This window comes from Podarcis melisellensis, assembly GCF_964234715.1.
Source record: "Podarcis melisellensis genome assembly, chromosome: 4".
In the NCBI taxonomy this organism is placed as follows: Eukaryota; Metazoa; Chordata; class Lepidosauria; order Squamata; family Lacertidae; genus Podarcis; species Podarcis melisellensis.
The window spans coordinates 49,456,738-49,480,662 of NC_138531.1; the positions used below are offsets into that span (position 1 = coordinate 49,456,738).

At 39.7% G+C, this 23,925-nt stretch overlaps 1 protein-coding gene across 4 annotated transcripts; it reads right to left on the bottom strand.

The window, feature by feature from the left end:
• Positions 1–785: 785 nt before the first annotated feature.
• On the bottom strand, positions 786–23,688 carry PKNOX1 (PBX/knotted 1 homeobox 1). 4 transcript variants are annotated; one of them, XM_081908698.1, is made up of 12 exons: positions 23,568–23,688; positions 15,638–15,725; positions 13,196–13,326; positions 11,721–11,892; positions 9,678–9,848; positions 9,283–9,360; positions 7,474–7,573; positions 6,587–6,684; positions 6,356–6,484; positions 4,110–4,186; positions 3,300–3,472; positions 786–2,216 (listed from the first exon to the last, which is right to left on the bottom strand). In XM_081908698.1, exons 2-12 carry the CDS (start codon positions 15,686–15,688, stop codon positions 2,005–2,007), a joined length of 1,392 nt encoding a protein of 463 aa, XP_081764824.1. In that variant the 5' UTR covers positions 15,689–15,725; positions 23,568–23,688; the 3' UTR covers positions 786–2,004. The 4 variants fall into 4 exon arrangements, with proteins under 4 accessions (XP_081764824.1, XP_081764823.1, XP_081764826.1 ...); XM_081908697.1 differs by lacking the exon at positions 23,568–23,688 and adding an exon at positions 17,293–20,008; XM_081908700.1 differs by lacking the exons at positions 9,283–9,360; positions 23,568–23,688 and adding an exon at positions 17,293–20,006 and having other exon boundaries at positions 13,196–13,323.
• Between the last annotated feature and the right edge of the window lie 237 nt (positions 23,689–23,925).

Consider the following 23,925-nt stretch of genomic DNA (forward strand, 5'->3'; position numbering starts at 1 on the left):
CTATACAGGAAAATAGGGCTTGTTGAAAGGTGCCAACTCTTTTTAAAGTCCACCCAAAAACCCCAGGGAAACAAATTCTTTGAAGGCTTCGTAGAATCAGGACTTCCAACCAAGTTAATTTATCACATTAAGCTAGAGATAAATCTGGATTTTGTTGGTGCAGATAACGTCACCCAGTTCCTCCAAATAGCTAACCAAGCCCCCAGGGCCTATTATCTAAAGCAAGCAATGGGAAAATACCAACTCCCAGTAGTGTCAACGGCACTACACACAAGACTATAAAACAAATTCAAGAGGTATGGGGTGGGGAGCTAATGACATTTATGGTGAAGGCTAATTTATCATCACTATTTTTGAGTGCTGAATGGTATAGTTAGTATGTTGAAGCATTGTTGAGATTGTGCAAGTAAGGTTGTGCTTGAGAAATTCATTTTTATCTTAACCTTATCACATACTTTGGCTATAAAAACAACAAACAATTGAGAAGAGACAATAGTGCGGGGGAAAGATGTATCACAGTTCAGAGGCTAATATCCATGTTCTGTCAACAGGTGTGAAGTGTGTACTGCTATAGATTTTATCTTGATTATAAGGCAAGATTGTGGGTTTTTACTCCCTATGAATACCGATTTATCAAATCGCTTGAGAAACAGGTTTCGATATAGACTGAAATGTAACATTAGTTGATACGGAATACAAATCAATGCTTAACAATAACCAAGACCCCATTAAGGACTGGGTCCTTCTCACATCACCACTTTATGGGATAGCAGAGATCCATAGAATATGACATAGGCATGTTTATTCAATTTGGACTGTTTTCATAACCTTCCAAATAGGAGTACTAAACATTTTTCTCATGCTCAATACAGTCATCATCCCAATTCTTAGAGAATTTATAAAAATATTTTACTCCAATAACCTGATAAGGTAAAAATAAGTGTTTTATAGCAAATTATGAACAGACTCACTAGCTATGAGTAGAGCTGCTAAGTTGCAATCCAGAAATCCCCCTTGTACCATTAAATCTACCACTGAATTGGGACACTGCTTCTTTTGCCCACTCCACTTCCTTTGTTGCCCTCCCCGCTATCTCAACCCCACATATTTCAAGTAGGATTCCAGCATGCCACAGGGCAGGTGGATAAAACGACAAGTAGCAGCTGTGTCAGTGTCAAATTCCAAAGGTACAGGGGGAATCTAGGGTTTCCACTGAACAACTAAATGAGAAATTAAGTTCATTTTGAATGCCATACATTCGTTACTGACTCACACGTTTCCACTTTCTTTTATGTGTTTTGTTGCCCATTTCAGACTGGCAGGTTTTTTTTAAGGTGCAGAAGCATCTTTCAAATCTACATGGCTAACTTCATAAACAAATCCCAAACACTAGTCTGACATGCTTTACATTTACATTGTTAAACCACCTAGAGTAATCTTAAAATGACAGGACTAATTGCATAACTCTCCAGGAGACTGAAGTACTTTCAAATTCTCCCACCAGGGCAATTTCATATGTCACAAAACTGCAGCAGAGATGATGATAGACAACAGCAACCATTGAGTAAGATGATGATTGTGTGATGGGTATATATTTAAACCCATGCTAATGTAAAATTAACTCACCCGTGAGGCATCCATCATCTTTTCCCCAGGACTGCAGTCCCATGACCCCCCCATTCCCTTATTAGGGGAATCTGGGATCAATTTTGTGAGTGAAAAAATTACCCTGAGAAAATAATGGGGTGATTATGTTTTTTTTCTCTCTCTCTTAAATTACTAGAATTTCAAAACCAAAACCAAAAACAACACATTTGAAAGAAGTTGCTGCACCTGTAAAGACACTCTTTAAGCAGACTATGAAATACAAAAAGTGCACTCTTCTATATCTACATATAAAACATATTAGAAATAAAACTTGTGTAAAATGTTTGCTGTGCAAACTATAAAAAGTCAGTCAGTCTATTGTTTTTCCTATATATTTAGGCCAGATTCTCTTGCTTCCTATTGCAGAGAATCACTGTTATCCAAGACCAGCCCACTGATGTTTGTGGTTGAGAGGTCTGCTCCGTCATCTTCAGTGCTGTCCACAGATTCATCCTCACTTTGCCCTGCCATCATGACTTGTTGAACAGCCAAAGTAGTACCATCAGACGAAAGAGATTGCAGACTGTCTACATTCATGTTGACTGGGGCTGTAATTGTTACAACGGCTCCTGAGAATGGGGAGGAAAAACAAGGTCCAGTTGGAACAACAATTCAATTCTTTTACAAAATCCACAGTTCTTAGTCTGAAAAACCTATTAATGAAAGCCAAAGATCTAAAAATTAAAAGTGAATGAAAGTTGAATAAGCTATTTGAATTATCTTTCTCCATACAAGTAATTTTGAAACAGTTTTAGTCTACAGTATTGAGATTTCTGAGTTTTGAACATCTTGGAACACATTTCTCATTTATCTTAATAAACAGTGGGTTTGTACTTTTAAAATTGGGCAGCCAATGAAAAGCAATCCCAAAGCTGTTAACTTTTAAGGCTACAATTCTATATACAATTCCTTGAGGACAAGCTCCAGTGAACAAAGTGGAATTTGCTTCTGAATAAACGTGTGAGGCTGAAAGTGTGTACCAGACACAGGCATGTTTAACCACATTGAGCCATTACAGACCTTTGTTTATATGAATGGTGCCGATATATAGGAGGGCAAAATAATCCAGTTTGGCACATGGATCATGTCATCCATGAAGAACTGCTGCTATGCTAAGGGCATGTTCCTAATTGCCTGATCAGTGTTGATGGAGGGAGCTACAGCTGGGTAGAGGTGTCCATCTGCTTGGCTCTGGTGGGCTCCACTGGCTGCAGAGACATATGCTGAAAGCACAGCTGATTGGGCAGTTACCTCCAGCAGTATTCCCACCGGTGGTAACCAGTGTAGACGCCCAAACAGGGTGCTCCAGTGCTGAAGCAGGGCTGGGGAGGAATCTGATGGATCCTCAGCAGGCCAACTGCCAGAAAAGAGGCCCAATTCAGACCCACCCCCTGCTGCACCAGCCTGGAGCTGGCACGGCAGAAGAGGAAACTGGCCCCCAACTGGTCTGCCTTCAACAGTGTGAGCAGCAGTGCTTCAAGTTGGGGGTTAGAATTGCTCTGAAATCCATTTACGTCAAGGGATTATGTTTACTAGAGAGATTGCACCCCTTTCATTCATACAAACTGCAAAATTGTCTGACAGGCTCAGGAGAGTCTCTAAAACATCCAGTTTGCAAATAAATAAATAAAGTAGCTGAGGAATCTGCTCACCATCTGACATTGTAAGTTCATTTGATTGATGCTGAGCTACTCCTGATGCAATGGAGTCTGGCCAGAACCTTTGAACTGGTCGGTTTTGAGCTGTTTTCTTCTTTGTTTTTGGAGTTTCAGAACAGCTGGAGTCCAACATTGGCTGAAGAATTCGTCTTCTAGCATTGATAAACCTAAAATGACCAAAAATTAATCTTATGAAGACATCCATAAAATCAGACTCTCTATACCCAAGCTCAGTGCTGAGCAGGAACACACACACACACACACACACACACTTGACTGATACAAAGGGAGTATGATTCTACTGCCTTTGGGTGTGGTAGAGAGTTCCCTGCAGGGAGCTTTCTGGCATACTGAAATTCAGTGCTTAGCAGAATCGCCTCCACACAACATTAGTCAATGTGAAGGGAGGGTGATTCTGCTTGGTCCGGGTGCTCCTTGTTTCTCCTGTCCTGTCAAAGGAGAGGAGTGGGGAAACAATCACTTTGCCAGCCTTTTGTTTGGATCTTCCCAAAGCACAGAACATGGGCCTGATAAAGTGGTACCAAAATGCAAATCCTGCACAAGGGATTCTCAGAGCTGGGCAAGACAATACACCTGGTCAATCATGTGGCATACTCACTTGTGAAGGATGATTCCAGTAAGGATCTGGCCCATGACCACCTCTGTCCTACATCAATCCCGTCCAGTTTTAGCTTTACATAGCAGCCCAAAGGAAAATGCTATATATTTCTATGTGACTTTTCAATATAGGTGAATTTTATAACACAAAAAAAATAGCATATTCGTTGTTTCGTTGTTTCTTACCAGTTGTTAACCTGAAGTAATGTCAGATTGGTTTGTGCTGCTATCTGTTTTTTCTCATCCTCTGTTGGATATGGATGCTACAGACAGGAAGGGGGATGGAAAAGGTATAAAAAACTTGCTTTTTGACTCTTTAAAGATATGCAATAAGCACAATACAAAAATCTGCAACCATAAAGCAAAAGGAATACAAATTAGTGTGGGATTAATTCTATGCTAATTAGATAATTTCTGACCAGATAAACTAATTTTTGACAACACACGTCACAATGATTTCATATGTGTAGATTGAAATTTTCATTGTTTTATGTAATATGTTGATTTTATGACACCGATTACAGATAATAATTTATTACTCTAATAATGAAAGGAACATTATTATTTAGACTCCTACTTCTGTGAACTTAAAATACTCACTGCTATTACAAAAACCAACGCATTCTCATCCCTAGTATTCCAATTTCTATAGTCTCTGGCGCTAGTTCCCAGAAAAAAATTATTCACAGGATAGGAATTGAAAAAGACTGCAAGGGAAAGGAAATCTGCAATAACTTCAAGGATTCTGTCACCTGCAGGGATCTCCATACTCTTTTTACTCTTTACTTTTTTTAAAAAAAAATATTTAGCCTCAATTTTTTGTTGCTATATTAAGTTTTATGAAATCATAAAATAAACTAACCAGTTTCCCCCAGATGTAATGAATGTATTCCCCCCCCCCCCCCGAATTCTCACAGAAAGTTTAAATTCCATATATTATCAGCATATTAGCTGGCAGAGCAATCTTTGCTGATATCCCTGATCCATTGACAGTTACTGGTCCTGTTTAGGCATAACTGATAAGACAATTAGTAATTGGGTGCAATATAAACTGAGATTATTAAAATGCTTAGCACAGTAACAGAAGAAGTAGATAGTAAACTGTCAAGCATTTATTATTTAAATAGGTGCAATAAAAACATTCCCTCCCAGGAAGAAAGAAGGCAAGTGCTAGCTTCAGAACATCTTTAACCTAGCTGTATGCTAATCTAATATCCAGTGAAGTCATGAAACCTAAAAGAAAGCCAGAAAGGGCTTCAACATCAACCTTCAAATGTTAGCCAGGTTGACCACTACATGATTTTTTAAAAAGAATTAACAATATAACTTGATCCTTAAATGTCCATGTGGGGGAGGGGATTATTCTCCCAGCTGTCCTTGCTAGATGGCATGATCCTTGGGGAACACAGCATGTGATAAAGCTGGATTTATCACATTGTGTCATATGGTAGGGATGAAATACCGTGTGGAGTTAAATAAAAGCATTGCCAATTAAAAATCTACAAGAGTAACATAGCTATTTCTAGTACTATCTATAATGTACTAAGTACAGTAATTCTAGTAATTTATCAGGAACCGTTAAGAAATAATACAGACCCATTTTTGTCTCCTTTTAGTATCATAAGATGTTATGCAGTACAGTTCAAAAGGGAATACAGTTCAAAAGGGAATACATATTACATTTAGCCATGCAGAAAGTTCAAGCTATTTTAATACCTTTGGATGAAGCCACCAGCACTGGTAGCTTGTTACATATATTGCTCTATCTGCTAGAGCTGAAAATACTACTGCCTAAACAGTACAATTTGAGGGGATTGAGTATAATAAATTTGATCACGAGTAGATGGACTGTGGAGCATTCCTGTTGAGCGTTCTTCCCCTACCTCCAAAAACATTCAGCCAAAGGGACAGATTTCTTTACAAAAGTACATATAACATGCAAATTAAGAAAACCTGTAAAAACGTTTGTCTGACCTTTCAGATCATAATGTAACTTACTATGCATGTAGGTATTACAGGAAACATGTGTGACCCTAAGCTAACAAGGCCCCTTTTGAGAGTGTGGAGTGCATTTAGTAAGGCAATCTGCACAAAGAAACATGCTACTGCATTCTAGCCCCCTAGGAACTGTTCAGATTAACAGAGATATAAATATATCCCTCAAAGGACTACTGTTCAAGGGAGCACAGGATTAAAAAAAATCCTCAGCATGATGTAATAAAACCAAAAATATCTCTAAAATTTAATATCACAAGGCTATATAATAGACATCTACTGAATTTGAGCCAGATTCAACTCTAAATACCAAGTTAATATATTCTGAGTAGGTGGTTAAAAGCTTCAGATTTTGCCAAAACATTTCCCCCTCATGCAGATACTAGGAGAAATGATCAGAACAGTAGTGATTCCCAAATCACTGTGATCAACCTTACCCCTATGTGCTGGAAAAGCCAAGACCTCATCACATTTGTAGCATGCTTTGGAAGAACTCCTCTCTTATTTTTTGATGACCCGTCATCTTGATGCAAGATGCTTAGATCTTGGTTTAATTGTAACTGGAGCTGCACAGAGATTCAGAAGTAGCAGGCAGTTAGTAACACACCATAATATTACCATGGTTTTAAAAATATTTCACTAAAAAATGCTTATAATATAAAACAAACCTGTGAATTCTGGATCCTGATGGTTCCAGGTGACAAAGCTTGTGTCACTACTTGACCTTGAGGTGTGACCACAGTCACTGGCTGATACACCGTACCACCTTAAAAGAATATTATAGCAATATTACACTGCAGCAAAGGCACAGTATGATGATAACATTTTCATATAGATGTCAATAAACAAAGAAAACAATAAACTATTTACACAACACACAAAACTTACTTTAAAACTTCGCTATAATTTTAACTTCGCTATCATTTTACATAAGCTTGTTGGGTTTTTTTTTAAAAAAGAATAGACAATTGCATTTGATTCACCTTTCCATGCAGCCATTATTGTGAAGATGCTAGGCCAGCTGGTTGCATAATAATTTGTATTTGAATAATATAAAATAATAATGTTTTCATCATCAGCCATTATTATTATTACTTATTAAATTTGCATACTGCCCTTTATCCAAAGATCCCAGGGCTACTCACAACAGAAAAATAAAAAATGAGGATACAAAAAACTTAATAAAACAAACATTCCACATGGCTGCTTCAATAGGAGAGCCATAAACATGGCCCATTTCATTGGTTTGGCTCCCTCCCATAACTGTCTGCTTCAGTCAACCTGGTCATTTTATCAGTTATTTTATATGCATTTGTATTGAATGTTCTCATTTTCCTCATCCTTTCCCCATCCCCCCCATTTTTTATACCATGCCTACCTGCTTATATGCCATTATTTTAAATTGTAAATGACCTTGACTGCACAGGCAGAAAGGCGACATATAAACATAGTAATCAAAAAATCATCTCAATAATTCCTTTTCTTAGTCACTTAACGGACACAAACTACATCTACGATGAGCGCAGTGTTTGAATTTTTATTCAGTGCTTCCTACCTGCAACGGTTGCCATAGTTACATTTCCCTGCTGCAAGGCTGATGCAGGTACCATAATCCCCTGGGGACTGAGCGTACCTGTGATGGCACTTTGAATTGGCTAGAAATAGTAAACAACAAAAATTACATGAACTTATAACAAAGGATGCTCCTGTCATTTTAAGTTAAAATGGTACTGTACCAAATATAAGATGTTCAAAACATAAACCCGATGAGGATAATGATGATGTCATCACTACCAACCAGTATGATCAAAAACAGTGATGAAACTAGTATGAGAAGGAAATTCAATGAAAGGAGGTGATAAATAACCTAGATATTTCAGTTTGACAGTATGTTGCATTTATATTTGGTTTTCCAAGTGTGGGTTTTCTTCTCCACATTGGACCACCTATCAAAATATAGAACAGATATGCAAATTCTGGATCAGAAGTAACCCAGCTGACAGTGCTTATCCCATTTAATATTAGGCTAGTCACATGCTACTGTAATCAAAGTGCTTGTAAAAGAGACAATTGATAAATTTTAGTCAATGCACTACATATTTAGGAATTGTTATTCTACAATAATTTAGAATATCCCAACATTTCAAAAAAAAAAAAAAGGTTATGCAAATATGCTTATGGCTGCAACCCTATTACCTGGAAGTACGTCTTACTGAACTCATTGGGACTTCAGAATAGACTTGTTTAGAATTGTGTTATAAGTAAAAAAATATGGCAACCACATGTACAGTCAGAATATATATACCACTGTATTGTTGGGGATGAAATTCTAGCCCTTCCAAAGTTAATGCTAGAAAAATGCATGAATCCTCACAATTAAACATGGTCAATATTTCATTGTTTTCCAAAGGAAATGTAAAGTTTCAAGCACTTAAAATTTGAACTTTTTGGATCTTTTGCAAACTTAAAATTTATCTGATTTATTGAGGTATCAGCCAAATCTACAGGTAAGTCTAGATGACAATGCAATTTACAATTAGTACATTGACATGGGGCTGGCATGATGGATGCAATGAAACACAATGAAGAAGTTCAAAAATATACACCAGTATCTCAATACTAATCGTGATAAACTTAATTTATGCCATGGAACTTGTGAGCAGATGTTGTCTGACTGGCTTCTAGGAGAGCTCTCATGGATGAATGGTGAAGTTTTGAGAGGTGTGCTCTGAAATTATAGCAATTCTGATGGCATTTTGACTTATGTTCAAGGAAAAGAGAGGGAATGAACAAGATATGAAATTATCTACCAACTTCTGTTCCTCCAGTTACTAGCAATTCAATTTCAAAAATATAATACTTCTGTGTAGCAGTTGGTTTTTTACACTTTCCAATAAATTAAACAAAACAGAGTGCCTGCATGGACACATTTTTCATTATAGGTGTTATGTATAGGAGGGCCCATAGCTCAGTGGTAGAGCAAACATTTTCCAAATGGTTCCAGGCTTAAAGTCTGGTATCTCCATATAAAGTATCAGGTACCTGAGGCCTTATAACAGACTCTGCCAAACAGAGCAAACAATTCTGAGTCCAAGAGATCTGAATTCGTATAACACAGCTTCAGGGCCCTTATGTGCATGGAATGCAGACTGTGGGATGTGAGGAGCTTTATTTTATGTCCTGAAGCCTTGTGTATGTGATGAGAGAGCAATCACAGAACCCTATTTCTACATACAAATCACCACTTGCTGGGATGGGGCCATTATCTACAATGAGATGAACAAAGCCAACCCCCAAATTAGGTTAAGGAGGTAGTGCCAAAGAGGTGCAATGATAATCGTGTCATTTTTGCTCTACTGCTCACATTTTCTGGTGACTCTTTCCATGAAGACAGCTGCTCCAGCAAATCCAAGCTATCTCTATCATGTTTAAAGTTGCTGGACTGCAGACAAAGAGTTGATAGATTATGATCATTCTTTAAAAATTACATTTCCATGTACGTGACTGCTAAGAAAAAGGGAGATCTTATAATCTTAACAATATCACAAATCCTTAAAAACTGCTAGCTTGCCAGTCACAGATCATCTATTTGTAAATTGCATGGTTTACAAATTCAACCAATACTAACATAGTAATTTATATTTTATCTGCTCTTTCTTTGTTTGTTTTAAAAACTAATCTTACCTATCCTGAGTCTTTGGGATAACGTAGATTATAAATCAAATAAAGAAAATATATTTCAGTTTGCATGAAAGGTACCTGGGGTTGTACAGGTGAATAAGGACTCCCAGATTCTCCACTTAGAAGAGTTTCACTGTTCATTTTCGTTTTTAGACATGCAATATAGCGACTACAGAAATCCTTACAGAGCTCATTAACTTTTTCTAGCTCAAGCAGATGAATTCGTAGAACCTGAATTGCCTTTACCATCTAAAAGAGGGAAAAGAGAAATAATTCAGAGACAAGTAAAAAACTAATGAAAACAAACATTTGCACATGTCATTTACAGTGTGCTAAGTTGTTCAATATATGTTTGAGCTACTTTTTGGCTTATTTTCAACAGGGCGGTTTATAATTATTGTTGCTTTCTCCTACCCAGATATTGTCTCATTGTAGGAAACTATGTACACTGTTAATTGCTTGCACAAAACTGGGGACTGCCCACAGCATGTATGGGCTATATAAATGCATTTTTCGACACAGATGTGATTTGTGCAGATTATCATGTATGATGCAGCCCTCCTATTTAGCCCATTTTTTCCATTTTTCTTCTTGTACAAGGCTACAAGTTTCCAATGAACAACATGCAGATATTTTCACATGCCCAACTTCCTTATGATTAGTTGAGCTGATCAGAAATAGCAATATGCATTATCTTCAAGTGTCAACTCAAGTACAATCAGATGTGCATTTGGCACAAAGCCAGCCACTCAATTTATTTTACTTGTTAAGAAAATGCAGCCTCAGAGTGGCTTACACTTACAGAATAAAAATACAATAATTAAAACATAAAATTACAAGATGATGCAATCTACAATCAGTGGCAGACAAAAAAGTGGGAAATAATCAGGAGTAATCAACACTAAAAGCAGAAAAGGCATAAAAGAATAAAAGCTCTGAGTAAAAAGGAATCACAAAGAGCACAATGAAAATCCACTTGCACAACAGGACTTCTGGTTTCTCATCTTTATCCACTGCAGCTGCCCACGCGCCCCAAGAATCTGAAGCGGATTTTGACGCTGTGTGGAAGGATAGGGGAAAGTAGAAGCCAGGGGCGTAGCTAGCTGCTCTGGCACCCGGAGCGGTGGTAGCGGGGTGATACACCCAGGGGAGCGGGGGGGGGGGTTGATCTGCCCAGGGGGCCGGCGCAGCGAGCTGCCCACGGAGTCCATCTGGCGGACACAAGCCCTACACTGCCATTTTAGGCAGTGTGCAGCCCCGAACCACCATGTCACTCCCAGGAGAGACGCGTGGCCTGGGCACGTTGCAGGCCAGGCCCTGTGGTAAGTGCTGCCCCCCCCGTGGTGTGCCATTTTATCACCCCCTCAGGAGTAACACCCAGGGTGGTTCGCACCCCCACTTCCTACGCCCCTGGAAGAAGCCATATTCCACAAATGGATGTTCCCTCAAAGGAGAGAGTTCAATAAGCAGGCTGCATCTCTGCATGGGTTCTTCGCCTGGTCACTACCTGCCCCATATCAGATGGCAGTGGCACCAGGAGAAGGGCCTCTGGAGATAAGCTCAATATTCAGGGAGCACCTCTATTGCCAGAATCAGCAGGCACAAAATATCAAGAAGTTTCCACTTAAGTAACTACATGCACAGCAAAGAGCCAATCAGGGCTCTTTCAAGCAACCATATTAAATCAAATGGTTTGTTGAGATGTAAACCACAAATCCCAGCTGGGTGGGTGGGGAGAGAGGAGGAAAATGGAAAGAATTGAGGAAGTAGTGGAGGAGGACAGCAAATTAAATGCAAACTACCAAAACCCTACAAATAAGAACATCTGACTCACTGGAAAACATATTGATATGTCAAAAGAGTCTCATGAAGCAGACAGATTAACTGCAAACAAACAACTATCTAAAAAAAGAAGCTAGACAAGTTGATAATGTGCTATGTGATGGAGGAGCTTCTGTCAGTAATACTGACAGGGAATGTCTGCTGCTACCAAGGGCTGTAAATTTCAACTTCTTTTAGTTGACATTTCACCACTTCAGTTTTCTCAGTATCAATTTACTTTTTTAAAATATAAAGATTTTATAAATAAATTGAAATCTTATCTAAAATGTTTTTACTTACTAGATTATCTGTTTCTGGATCTTCACAAAAAAATGGTTTTCCTTCCTTCTCCTGCTTCCTAACAAAGTTTTCAATATCTACATCAAAACTTGCAGACGTTGTGCCTTCTGAGCCTTGTGTGGATTGTTCACATTTTTCAAATAATAGTGCTAATAAGGGGAACAGTGGATGTCTAGGAATAGAAAGACAAGCAAATTGTAGGTCTGTGGAAATGTCTATGTGCAAGTTAGTTTGATGAAAAATTCTGAGCAATCTGGACATTGCATACATGCAATCCTATTATTTTAATTATTACATTAGTATTACGTTTAATGAAAAATTCTGAGCAATCTGGACATTGCATACATACAATCCTATTATTTTAATTATTACATTAGTATTACGTTTAATGTAATAAAGTTACATTAGCAATTACTATGCTAGGATCGGAACTGAATATACTGTGATCTCCCTTATTTGCTCTTCTTTTTAGCATGGATCAAATACTGCAACTATAGAGTCATTTAAATATCAATGTCATCCCACAGTTTGACGTAAATGATACTGATGGGTAGCTTGAACTATTTGGTCTCACTTACATTTTTATCAAGCTTTGTTCAAATAAAGACCCTAAAAAGCCTGAAATTTAATACAATTATACGTTTTAAAATAAAAAATAATCTAGTAGGGATGCCATTCTTTATTTTCATAGATTGTAACGATGTAGCTCTAACAGAAAGCAAGTTTAGACATATATAACTAAATACAATAAAAAGCTTTGCCCCGAGATGCGGGTCACAATCCTGAACACTTAAGTATGTTTAACACCAACAGAAGTTAGCAGAACTTGCTGCACAAGCCTTCTGCACAAGGCTTCTGTCCTCAATAGGGCTTAGTCTCTTGTAAATGTATAGATTTCAGTCTTAAGCATGAAAATATGTATTAACCATCTCACAGTAATTAGAAAACCCCAAATGTATGAACTTCTTGACAAGAATACGTTGGCTGATTTAAGCTTACGCCTCCTCTTCTAAACTTATTCTACTTTCTGAGTCCCCCAACCTATCACCAACCTCCCCAGCTGCACTGACATGTGCAACAAACTTTGGACTAGGCACTAATTCAATACTGGTATTAGGAAGGGAAAACAGAACAAGTTATATTTGACACCTCCTAAAACCACAAATAGGAAAACAGCATTAGTACAAAGTAACACCTTTTCACAAGTCAGTGAATGGGGGAGCAGTTGCCCCTACAAATCTAATGAGGATATTCTAGAGAACTCTAATCCCACCCATGGCTTGGCTGGTGAGGGGGGAAAGATGCATCAGCCTCAAGATCTTATCATGTCTAGAACAGTGCGTGCCCCCTTCCACATGCTCCATGTCTCCTACACACACAAGCACCACCCCATGATTTGAGAACCACCCCATGACCCACTAAAGAGAGTGATACACTTTACTACTAGAAACAGCTCATCTTGTGAATACTGCTACCTGTAAATAGCCTGCTTATCTGCATCCATCGGAGTCTGGGACTCTACCGGGGAAGGACTCAATCCTCCTGCATCTGCTTCCAAGCAGTTTGGATCCTGCTCAGTTTTTAATTCTGTTACTACTTGCATCTGCTGGAAAAGAAAGATGCTTTATATTGCCAACAGCATAGATTCACAACTAAATGGTTCATTTTCTAAGCAAAGAGAAAGCCAAAGGCCTAGTAAGTTGCCAGAAGGTTGGTATGACTTGGCAACCATACAAAAAGAACAAGCATTTAACAAACAACTCATTTAATCCTTGCAACATTTGGAGGCAGGAAGATAGTGGAAAGGTCACTATAAGTTTGACTCCCATTAGTAGGTTTCTTTTAGTCAATTGTCTGTTACAGAATCCTGCGTTTCATAAGCCAGCTATTTTTGGATAAAGCTACACATACACTGCTTCAACAAAAATCACTTAAAGAAAGCAGACCTTGAAAACATCTGCAATAGGCAAAATGTCATTTGCAAATAGAAATTATCATTAGAAATAATTCTGTATGCTACACATTTACTTGAAAACTCAATAGAGCTCATTTCTAATTAAGAATGTTTAAGATTTCAGGCTTTATTTTGGGCACTGGAGTGCATATAATTCTTCAGAGATATTGCAAAGGAAGGACCATTTCACAATTATTGTATGAAAATATTAAATGTTTCACTGTTTGTTCTGTACTGAATATAAATAAGGACTTTTGTATATATGTTAAAGAGTTTGTGAAAAAAATACGAGAAAGATCCAGTATATCTACTTTTTGATAGGAAGTTGCAGTTTATCATGAATTAGACTAGTTAGTAAGGGCAATAAAACAATCTAACTGTAGGACTATGGTCACAATATTTTCTTCTGTTCGTGAAATCTGGGGAGATACTAGTAACTCCTAGCTGCAGCTCTGCACCCTTGTACTGGTGTGGAAGACCTGGATAGGTTAAAGGACTACTGCTTCACAATTTGCACGAAGTGAACATTATGTTCAAATGCTATTACCCATCTTGTAAGAAGCTGAACAATTTGAAAAATTAAGAGACAGCTAAGTAAGTCGTGAAACCATTAAAAGCAATGCCAAACGAATGCAAGAAGGAGCTATTTAGGTGCTTTTTTCTGGAGTTGCCGAACAACTCCAAGCATATATAAAATCAAAAGTAAACTAAGGATGGAATCCTATGCACTCTTACCTCAACAGAACTTACAACTGAACATATATAACATATATGATTGCATTGTAATTAGTTTACAAATTTCAGGGGATAGTACAATAGTCACTTCCACTGTAAAATCAGAAGTACTGTATACTGTAAAAAAGCCACTCTAGAATCACCTAGAAATTTGTTCATGGCCACATGCTGTGATATTTTCCTTAAAGTCAACTGATACAACTAAACAAGTTAAAAAAGACAACATAACCTCATCAGGTGCCCAGACGCTTCTCCCCACCCCCACCTGTTATTTATTCAACAAAATAACCACTAACAGTCAAAATACCACATAGAGAAGTACAACATTATATGGGTGACAACCCAAGAAGCTAAACAAGTTCAAGTTCGATAGCAACGTTTAGGCAGTATTTCACAAAATAATTGTTTGTGTACATGTGTGCGAGAGAGGGGGGGCTCAATGACAAAACAAAATAAAACCTGGTTCAGCAAGTTTAGAGCAGAAGCTCAGTGGCTGAACACATGCACTGCATGCAGAAGATCCCAGCACTGCCAGTTAAAAGCATCAGGTAACAAGTGATGGGAGCTATCTTTGTCCGACACCCTGGAGAGTTGTCTCAGTCATAACAAGCTGTACTGGGCCTATTCTGACATGCTCTGTGGTTTGCTCTCCCCAGGAACAGATGCCCAGAGTCTTCCTCGTTAATCTTTAGGCACCATGCTAAGTCCTTTTTCTTTATCCGGGTCTTTGGTTAATTAATGTTACCTCCTATGGTGATGCTTAGCTTTGAGTGGGGTAGGTAGGACATGTCCTTATTAATATAATGCTAGATAAGCAATTTATGTATGCTTTGTATTGTTCATAGTTTTATATTTTTTCTGGTTTTGAATTGCTTTCATGTATTTTACCTTGGCAAGTCACTTTGAGAATTTATCGTATAAAGCGACTGATAAATGTAATAATAATAATACTAATAATATCAAGGAATCAATCCTAAATAATTTTTGCTTCTGAAAATTCCGTTGTTTCCTACCTTTCTAGGAAGCAGCTTAAGAGCGCTAGAAAATGCGCAAAGGGCAAGCCACTGGCGTGACTTAGATACCATATCAAAATAACAGCAGAGGAAAAGTAATATAGATCGGACAGAAGTAGTTTCATGTCATGGACACCATAATTATTTAACATATTATTTTTACCTACTATGGTGCACTTCATATTTTTCATTTTTTTATTTAAAAATGTTCTTACTTGTTGCCCATCTTGATAGTTGTCTATAGTTAATGTCTGCGTTGCCATCATGGTTACTTAGGGTTCTTATAAAGTCAAATCATCATACCTTAGGGGGGAAATCCAAAAAGGTTAGTATTTTTACAGTATTTTACAAAATACATAACTGACATCTGCATGTGCAGCAGCAGAATAGGGGCAGAGGGGATCGAGAATGCAATCACATGTATTTGCTACACCAACCTAAAAATTCTCAGGAATGTTCTCAAACCCTTTTTGACAAAAGCACTCAATCATATTTGCCAGAAAAAGTGATAAATGCAATATGGTTAAGCCACTTGATCTTGTTCTTTATTGCAATGAAGAGTTTCACAACAAACGTGCAATTAAAATCACAAGTTAGTGGCACAAAATAAATGATCAAACTTTTATATATGAATATCATATAGTGGTTTTACTAGCAAAAATAAAAATGTCAAAAGGGATATACGACAAAAGAATGCAGGACAATGAACAATGCAAACCCACTGTGAAAAATTTTGTTTTTCAAAATATTCCCTCTTAAGGAATATTTGATACTGGTTGCAGTCACAAGACCAGATGGCAAATACCCTGAAGTTAGATCTCTTTTTACATTTGGAGGTTATAAAGAAAGTTGAAAATCATCTAGTAGCTGCACTAAGGAACAATTATGATACCGGTAATTTTAAAAACAAATTGAATCTCTCACAAAGGACACATATATTTTTCGGTGGCTGCAACAAGGAACAGCAACTATAAAACTCCTGGCATTTCTCACATAGAACACATATAGCTTTCCTCATGTGTATATGCTACACAGAGGTGGTGTCTCTTTGTATGCCAAAGAGAGCATTGAGTCCAGCAAGCCAGAAATCCCAAAAGGGGCAGACTCCTCCACATCATCATTGTGGATGATATTACTAGGCCCCATTAAGAATTTGGTACAGTGAGCTGCTTCTTTTTTTTCATACACATGTCGAGCAACTTTCCCTAATGTGATGCCCTACAGTGTTTTGGAGTACAACTGCTATCAGTCCCAGCCATCATGATCAGTGGTGAGGGATGATGGATGGGTGTTATAGTCTAAAGCAGGCATCCGCAAACTTGGCACTCCAGCTGTTTTGGGACTGCAACTCCCATTGTCCCTAGCCAACAGGACCAGTGGTTGTGGATGATGGGAACTGTAGTCCCCAAACAGCTGGAGGGCAAAGTTTGGGGATGCCTGGTCTAAAGCATATTGCAGGAACAGGTTTGGAAAAGTTGATGCAGCACAACCTGTGTAAGCTGGGCTGCACAAAAATACAGCCTGGCATCAGTCGTTTCTCCTACTACAGGGACACTTTTTCTCCTGCTACATATTATATCTGTGTACATTGTAAAGCTTGGTGTACAATCTGGTTCACAGAGTCCCTATGGATGAAATAAGCAGCCAGTTTAAATGTGTGAATCAGCACACAGATGCAGGCATACACAGACCTTGAGGATATACATTGTGAAGATATATAATCTGTGCACTAAAAATGCAAAGATCACTCACATGATGCATCAGATACTGCAGAAAACATGCAGGAGACGCAACATGGAGACTTTTTACATTAGAAGAGCATAATTTGTTCCCAAATTACTAACTGCAGCTATGCTGGGAGAAGTTTCACCTGAAGAATTTCTGATGGTCAGGTTTATCTTCCTTTGCTTATTTTCATATGCATTTTCAGCAACAAGCAGAGAAGCCTCCATTTTTCTTCCCTAGGCAAGCAAAATAGCATAGAAAGCAAGCAAAAACTTATCATTCCTTTGAAAACTCACTCCCCACCCTGCACACACACATTCAATGGGGATAGGAGTGGGCAACAAGCAGAATGTTGTCAAATTTGGAGCCACAAAGAGCCACAAGAAAGTCATATGGAAACAATCTACATAAAATACAGGTTGTCAACAACAAACAGCTCTTGCAACAGAGGCTCTCAAGCTTTTCAAACACCAGGAAGCTTCATTGTCCAGCACCTTTGCTATCAGGCTGCTTTCATCTGTATCCATCAACGTGCAAAACATAATCTGTGGCTCTCATGAGCTTGTTTCTCAACCTGTTGACTAAGCATGGTCCTGAAAGTTCTCAAACTTTAGAGATAGAAAGTAGCCACCAGAACTACTGTGTCTACTAGTTTTACACATATCTTATTGATGCTGTTAGCTTATTAACCAGAAAGATATGTGAAGCAAATGCTCCAGTTGTAAGTTTTGTTGTGGAAATGTACTTCAAACAAATCTATTTTGGGACAGATAGGGGTCTGTTTAAAAATATATATATACATGCCTAAGTTCTCAGGAAGTAGCCTTTCATTTACTACCTCATACTAGAGAATGTAATGGAGACACGTAAGATCATGAGAGAAGAGATTCCCAAAGGAATTGCAATCTATTTTGTTAGTAGCTCCTCTATTTTCGGCAGTCTACCCTGGGGACGACTTTGGAAGAAATCTTGCAATCCTTAGTGTACAATTTCAAATGGTAATTTCAAAAAGTTGCTGGCTACCATAAGCAATGCTTTTTTATGGGGGGACGCCGGGGTACACATACCCCTAAACATTTTGTGAATCTAAGTTTGGCCTCATTGAGAGACAGTATTTCAATGAGTAGGAAAAAGAGAGTACCCCTAAACATTTTTTTTTAAAAAGCACTGACCGTAAGAGATTAAAACCCCTGGGCTGGTTCCAGGGTGAGGAATTTCCTCAGCTAATGAGCTGTTTTTTAATTTGCCAGCAAGGACTGGGTAACTGATTTCATATTTACTCCATAAGAGTTATGGTACTTCAATCACAATTTACTACAAGTAACTGAAGTCTCAACTGATACATTAAACTGGTTTCATAATTATATTTTTTCCTAATTTTCTATTCACTTGGAGTTCTTTTCTGATGAGTCTCTTACCTTGATAGCAAATAGACATGTTCACACCAAAATGATTTATACAGTAAAAAGCTGATTGCACAAAACAACACAATACTATGGCATTCAAACACTAAATTAGGAACTTGAGCAACTCCTTACTACTAAGCATTTTGCCCCTTAACATTATCCAATGAGACTTATAATAGATTTGACTTTTCAGTGGGGTCGTCTCTAGGATATATGACCTGCAAAACGCACTTTAGAAAAACTGTTAAGCATTTTGCCACTTTATATTTCACTAGGGTTTGCACCTCTGCTCATTCCACTTGCCCTTAGAGCATCCCCTTCCTACCCCATGCAATTACTATGATCACTCTCCACCTTCCCAAACCCGTTTCTGAAGCCACTTTCCCCTTCACTTCTGAGGTTCCCTTTTGCATCCATTTTCACCTTCATCTCCCCACTGCCTTTGTGCACCCTCTTGCACACAAACCACCACCATGGTAACTTCCTGCATCTTCCTCTTCCCAGACACTTTTACCTTGCATCCCATCATGAAGTTACCACCCCCTTCTATTCTTCAAACGCTTTCATACCCCGGCTTTAATCTTCAACAGCTTTACCATACCTCTCACTCCCTTGTTTTTTTACAACCCCCATTGCACCTCCATTTTCACCTTCACCCCTTTCTGTCATGGTGACTGCTATTGTGCAAACTGCCTTCTTTTTTGCTCCCCACCTCATTCTGCATGCAAATCCAGGATTGTAATGCAATACTACTAATCCTGCAAATGGGACTGCACAATGTCAGCCTTACAGTAACACAGATTATTAGATCTGCTCCCCAAATGCAAGCTTTTTGGTGATGTTGGATGTGTATGTACTCTCCTTTCACTATGCAGAGGCGTAGGTAGGGGAGCACTGGGCGCCACCCTGTGGGGGCAGCACTTACCATGGGGCCTGCAGCATACCTGAGCCACGCGTCTCTCCTGTGAGTGACACAGTGGCTTGGGCACCTGCAATCTGACCACAAATCTTGAATGAAGAGATCAATAATAGCAGAGTGTAGAAATTTAGATATGGGAACCAAGCTGTGCACACATTATTGCTGAATAATTTCAGATATCATAATTGGCATTCAGTTTAGCCATCTACATATGCTTGCTGAATAAAACAGTAGCAACCCAAATTAAAATTACTTCTTTCTAAGACCTAATCTTGCAAGTCTGAATTCATCAGAACTTAAAGGTAGAATTATGCACAGTTGCACACTAAAATCAAGAAATGTTTTCCATGCAGCAAGCACACAAGCAGTATTTCCACTGGGCTATTACACTGGTAGCCTAAGGATGGAAGAAGCAACACTGCACTACTTCCGGACTGGGATAGACCAATACAGTGGAAAGTCAACAGCATATTTATTCACTCAAAGTATTTATAATCCATATTTTGAAAACATGCTCCACAGAGGACCTCACATCTAAAAAATACAAACTTGAAATACAGCATATACTCTATTTTGAAAACATGCTCCACAGAGGACCTCACATCTAAAAAATACAAACTTGAAATACAGCATATACTCTATTTAAAATAGCGAATTTTAAATACTAAAGAAGAAAAAAACTTCAACAGTGATAAAACAATAAAGCTCAGTGAGACCTGTGTTAAAACTGCATTTATAACCTACTCTGTGTCATTAAAAGACAGAGGAAAAAATGTCTTCAAGACCTGTTTAAATGACATAAGGGATAGAGTTTGCCTTCTTAGACTTTTTATCAGCCTGGTTGGTTTTGGGCGCTGAGTACCTGAGTAGGCCCTTTAATTTGGATTTCCTTGTGTGGGCAGGCTAGCATGGTTCATAGAATCAAAGAATTATAGAGTTGTAAGGGACCCTGAGGGCCATCTAGTCCAACTCCCTGCAATGCAGGAATCTCAACTAAATCACACGTGAAAGATGCTTGAAAACCTCCAAGGAAGAAGAGTCCACCACCTCTTGTAAGAGTCTATTCCACTGTCGAATAGCTCTGTCAGAAAGTTAGAACTGATGTTTAGTTGGAATATCCTTTCTTATAACATGAATGCATTGGTTCAGGTCCTAGCCTGCAGAGCAGCAGAAAACAAGCTTGCTCCATCTTCCATGTGATAGCCCTTTCTATATATTATGTTGGAAGCCACCCAGAGTAGTTAGGGCAACCCAGTCGAATGGGTGGGGTACAAAATTATTATTATTGAAGATCATATCTCCAACTCTACAATTCTGTGATTCCTCTCAATCTTCTCTTTACCAGGCTAAACATATCCAATTCCCTCAACTGTTCCTCATAAAGCTTGGTTTCCAGACACTTTATCATGTTGGTTACCCTCCTCTGCACACATTCCATCTTGTAAATATCTTTCTTAAATTGTGCTGCCCAGAACTTGACACAGTACTCCAGGTGTGGTCAGGACTATTACTTATCTTGATCTGGACACTATCCTTCTGTTGATGCACCCTAGAACAGCATTTGCTTTCTTTGCTACTACATTACACTGTTGACTCATGTTAAGTTTGTGGTCTACTGAGCCTTTTCACTTATATTACTGGTACACCTAGTGCCTTTTCACACATATTACTGGTAATCCAGGTGGCCTCCATCTTATACTTGTGCAGCTGGTTCTTCCTACCTAAGTATTCACTCACCGTTATGGAGGGAATCCCGTTTATTTTATTTTCCTCCAATATGCTTAAATTCAGCGTGTTGCCACATCTGATCTGAGATCTACCTAAGTGTAGAGCCTTACAATTGTCCCTAATGAAATTCATTCTTTTAGTTTGGGCCCAGTTCTTCCTTCTGTTAAAGTAATAATGAATCCAGATTCTATATTCAGCTGTATTGGCTACCCCTCCCAGTTTGGTGTCATCTGCAAATTTGATGAGCATCCCCTCAACATCTTCATCCAAGTCGTTTATAAAGATGTTGAACAATGGACCTAGGGAGAACCCTGTGGCCGCTCCTTTGTCCCTTTTTTTTCCTGAAGAGGAATCTTTAGTGAGCACTCTTTGGATTTGGTTAACCAGCTACAAATTCACCCAACAGTTACCAAGTCCAGCCCACATTTTTTAAAGCTTTTTTTTCAAGATAACACACTGGCAACCAAGGTAAGTGGAACAAATTTGGTGCAATCTGTTCTGACCTCCTAGTCCCAATTAGTAACAGGGTAGCCATATTTTGCACTGCTGAAGTTTCTAAATCATTTTCAAATGCTGCCTCATGTAAAGTTCATTAACATAATCTGTACTGGGTGGTAACAAGAACATGGACAGTGAGTCAAGTTCTGATCTCTCTAGATAAGGTCACAGTTCTATACCTGCCTCGACTGATTAAGAGCACTCCCAACTACTAAGGTTATCTACCATGCTCTCCCCAAATTGACCAAGAAAATTATGCAAAATTAGCAAATCCATGCAATCTGTTACATTTGTTTGATTTATAAATGTCAAGAGATCAGCCCTTTTTTGGCACAGAATGTACATTTATTTATATACAGAACTCTTGTATGTTGGTTTAGCACAAAACATGCATACTTCCACTTATACCACAAAACTCGTAAGAATTGTAGACAGATCGTCAGCTTGGTGAGGAAATTTCTCCTAGCCTCTGAATTTGAGTGCCTGCAAACCAGCACTTATCCTTTAAAATTTAAATCCCAGCACTGTTGTGTTACATATACCGCTTCCTCCTGGTTTTTCAAAAATGAATTGAAGGGATGTCCAAGAGAAGCTCTGAAGCAATTTTTTCTTCAATGTGTTTTTCAAAGACAGCCGTTATAATTTAAAATTTCAATCATTTTATTTCTTGGTTTCTTGATTAATGCATTTGAACACTGGAACCTGAACAGGGTTATAGGCAATGACCTAGTGCAAGAATAGTGAACTGGCGCCTCATGATGTTTACCAACATCAAAATCAAGCTGAGCCTGGAGAACATGATCACACACACTTTTTTTTTTAAGTGGTACTTGCATCAAGGAAAATGTCATACTTTCCCAGTTCTGTCAGAAGTTGGCACTTGCACTTTCAATGCCAGTTCCAAAGATATCTTTCCCCATATATAGCCAAGTAAAAAACTGCTAACATTTACTCAGGGGACAGGTGGATGATCTGTTGTTTTAGTCCTTTCTATCGTGTATGGGTGTATTTACGTCTCCACCGCTATTTTTTTATGTGAAATACATATTCCTGGCTTTCGTTAGGACTGAAGGCAGATCACTAAGCAAACATCTGGGAAAAAAGAAACGCTCAGAAACCAGGAGGCGGCAAAACGCCTCACGTTTATTAGCAACAACCGGGTTACACATAACGACAATTCCCATGGATTTTCCCAACACTTTAACAACGCTGCGCACCCGCCCGTCCCCCCGCACCGGTTTGTGAGGTGAGGAAAAGGAGGGTTGTTTGAGAGGACGAAGAAAGGCTCTTCCCTCACGGGGAGGGAGCCCGAACCGCACTCGAGGAAGCAAAGGGACGCGAGGGGCGACCACCAAGCAGCTGCCACAACCCACCCCACCCCCCGGCTCTCCCCGCCGCTTCCGAGTCCACAGCGAAGGAATGTCCCCGAAAATGGCCCCCTTTTAAATACCGCCCTCCGCGCCGCCTCGCGCCACAAACAGCTGTTGCCCTTTCCCTCCCCCCCATACCTACTCCACCCCCTGAGGCGCGCGACACCTTCCCCTTCCACGGAGTGAGCGCGCGCGCGCACGCGCCGCCTCCTACAAAAGCCAACGGCCAGTCGGCGGCTGTTCCAGAAATTTCCTCACTCCCCCCTCCCCTCCCTTTCCTCGCGCCTGCCTGCCGACGCCCCTAACCCCCCCCCTCCGGGTAGGTTACGGTGCGGATGCCCCCGCCCCGCTATTCCGTATGGCGGGCTCGCCTCCCCCCACTCTGCCCCACATCCCCGGGCCTGTTTGCGCGGCGGAGCCAAGACGGCCGACAGCGGCGGCGGGCGCGCCGTGATGGATGGCTGGCTGGCTAGGAGCAGGTTTGAGTGACAGCGCTTACCTGGGTGCCAATCTTCGTCACACTGACAAGCGGCTGCAGCAATCGGGACCCGCACCGCCGCGACGCGCGTCACCACGCACACACGGCCTCATCCAATCGCCTGCCGCGCCGCGCCGGACGCCACCGCGCTGCACCAGGCGTCTCATCAATATTCAGCGAGGGAGCGGGGCACGTCGTGTTTTTAGATACGCCCACCGCGACGCACGCCTCGGTGAAGGGGCGGGGCGGTGGCAAAGGTGCCGCCCTCTCGGGCCTCTGCGCGCGGCCGCAGCATGCTTATGAATACTCATGAAGTGGGCGGGGGGCGCCACGCACCTCTCTTCGGACGCCCTTTCCCGCTTCCTTTAGTGTGGTCTGG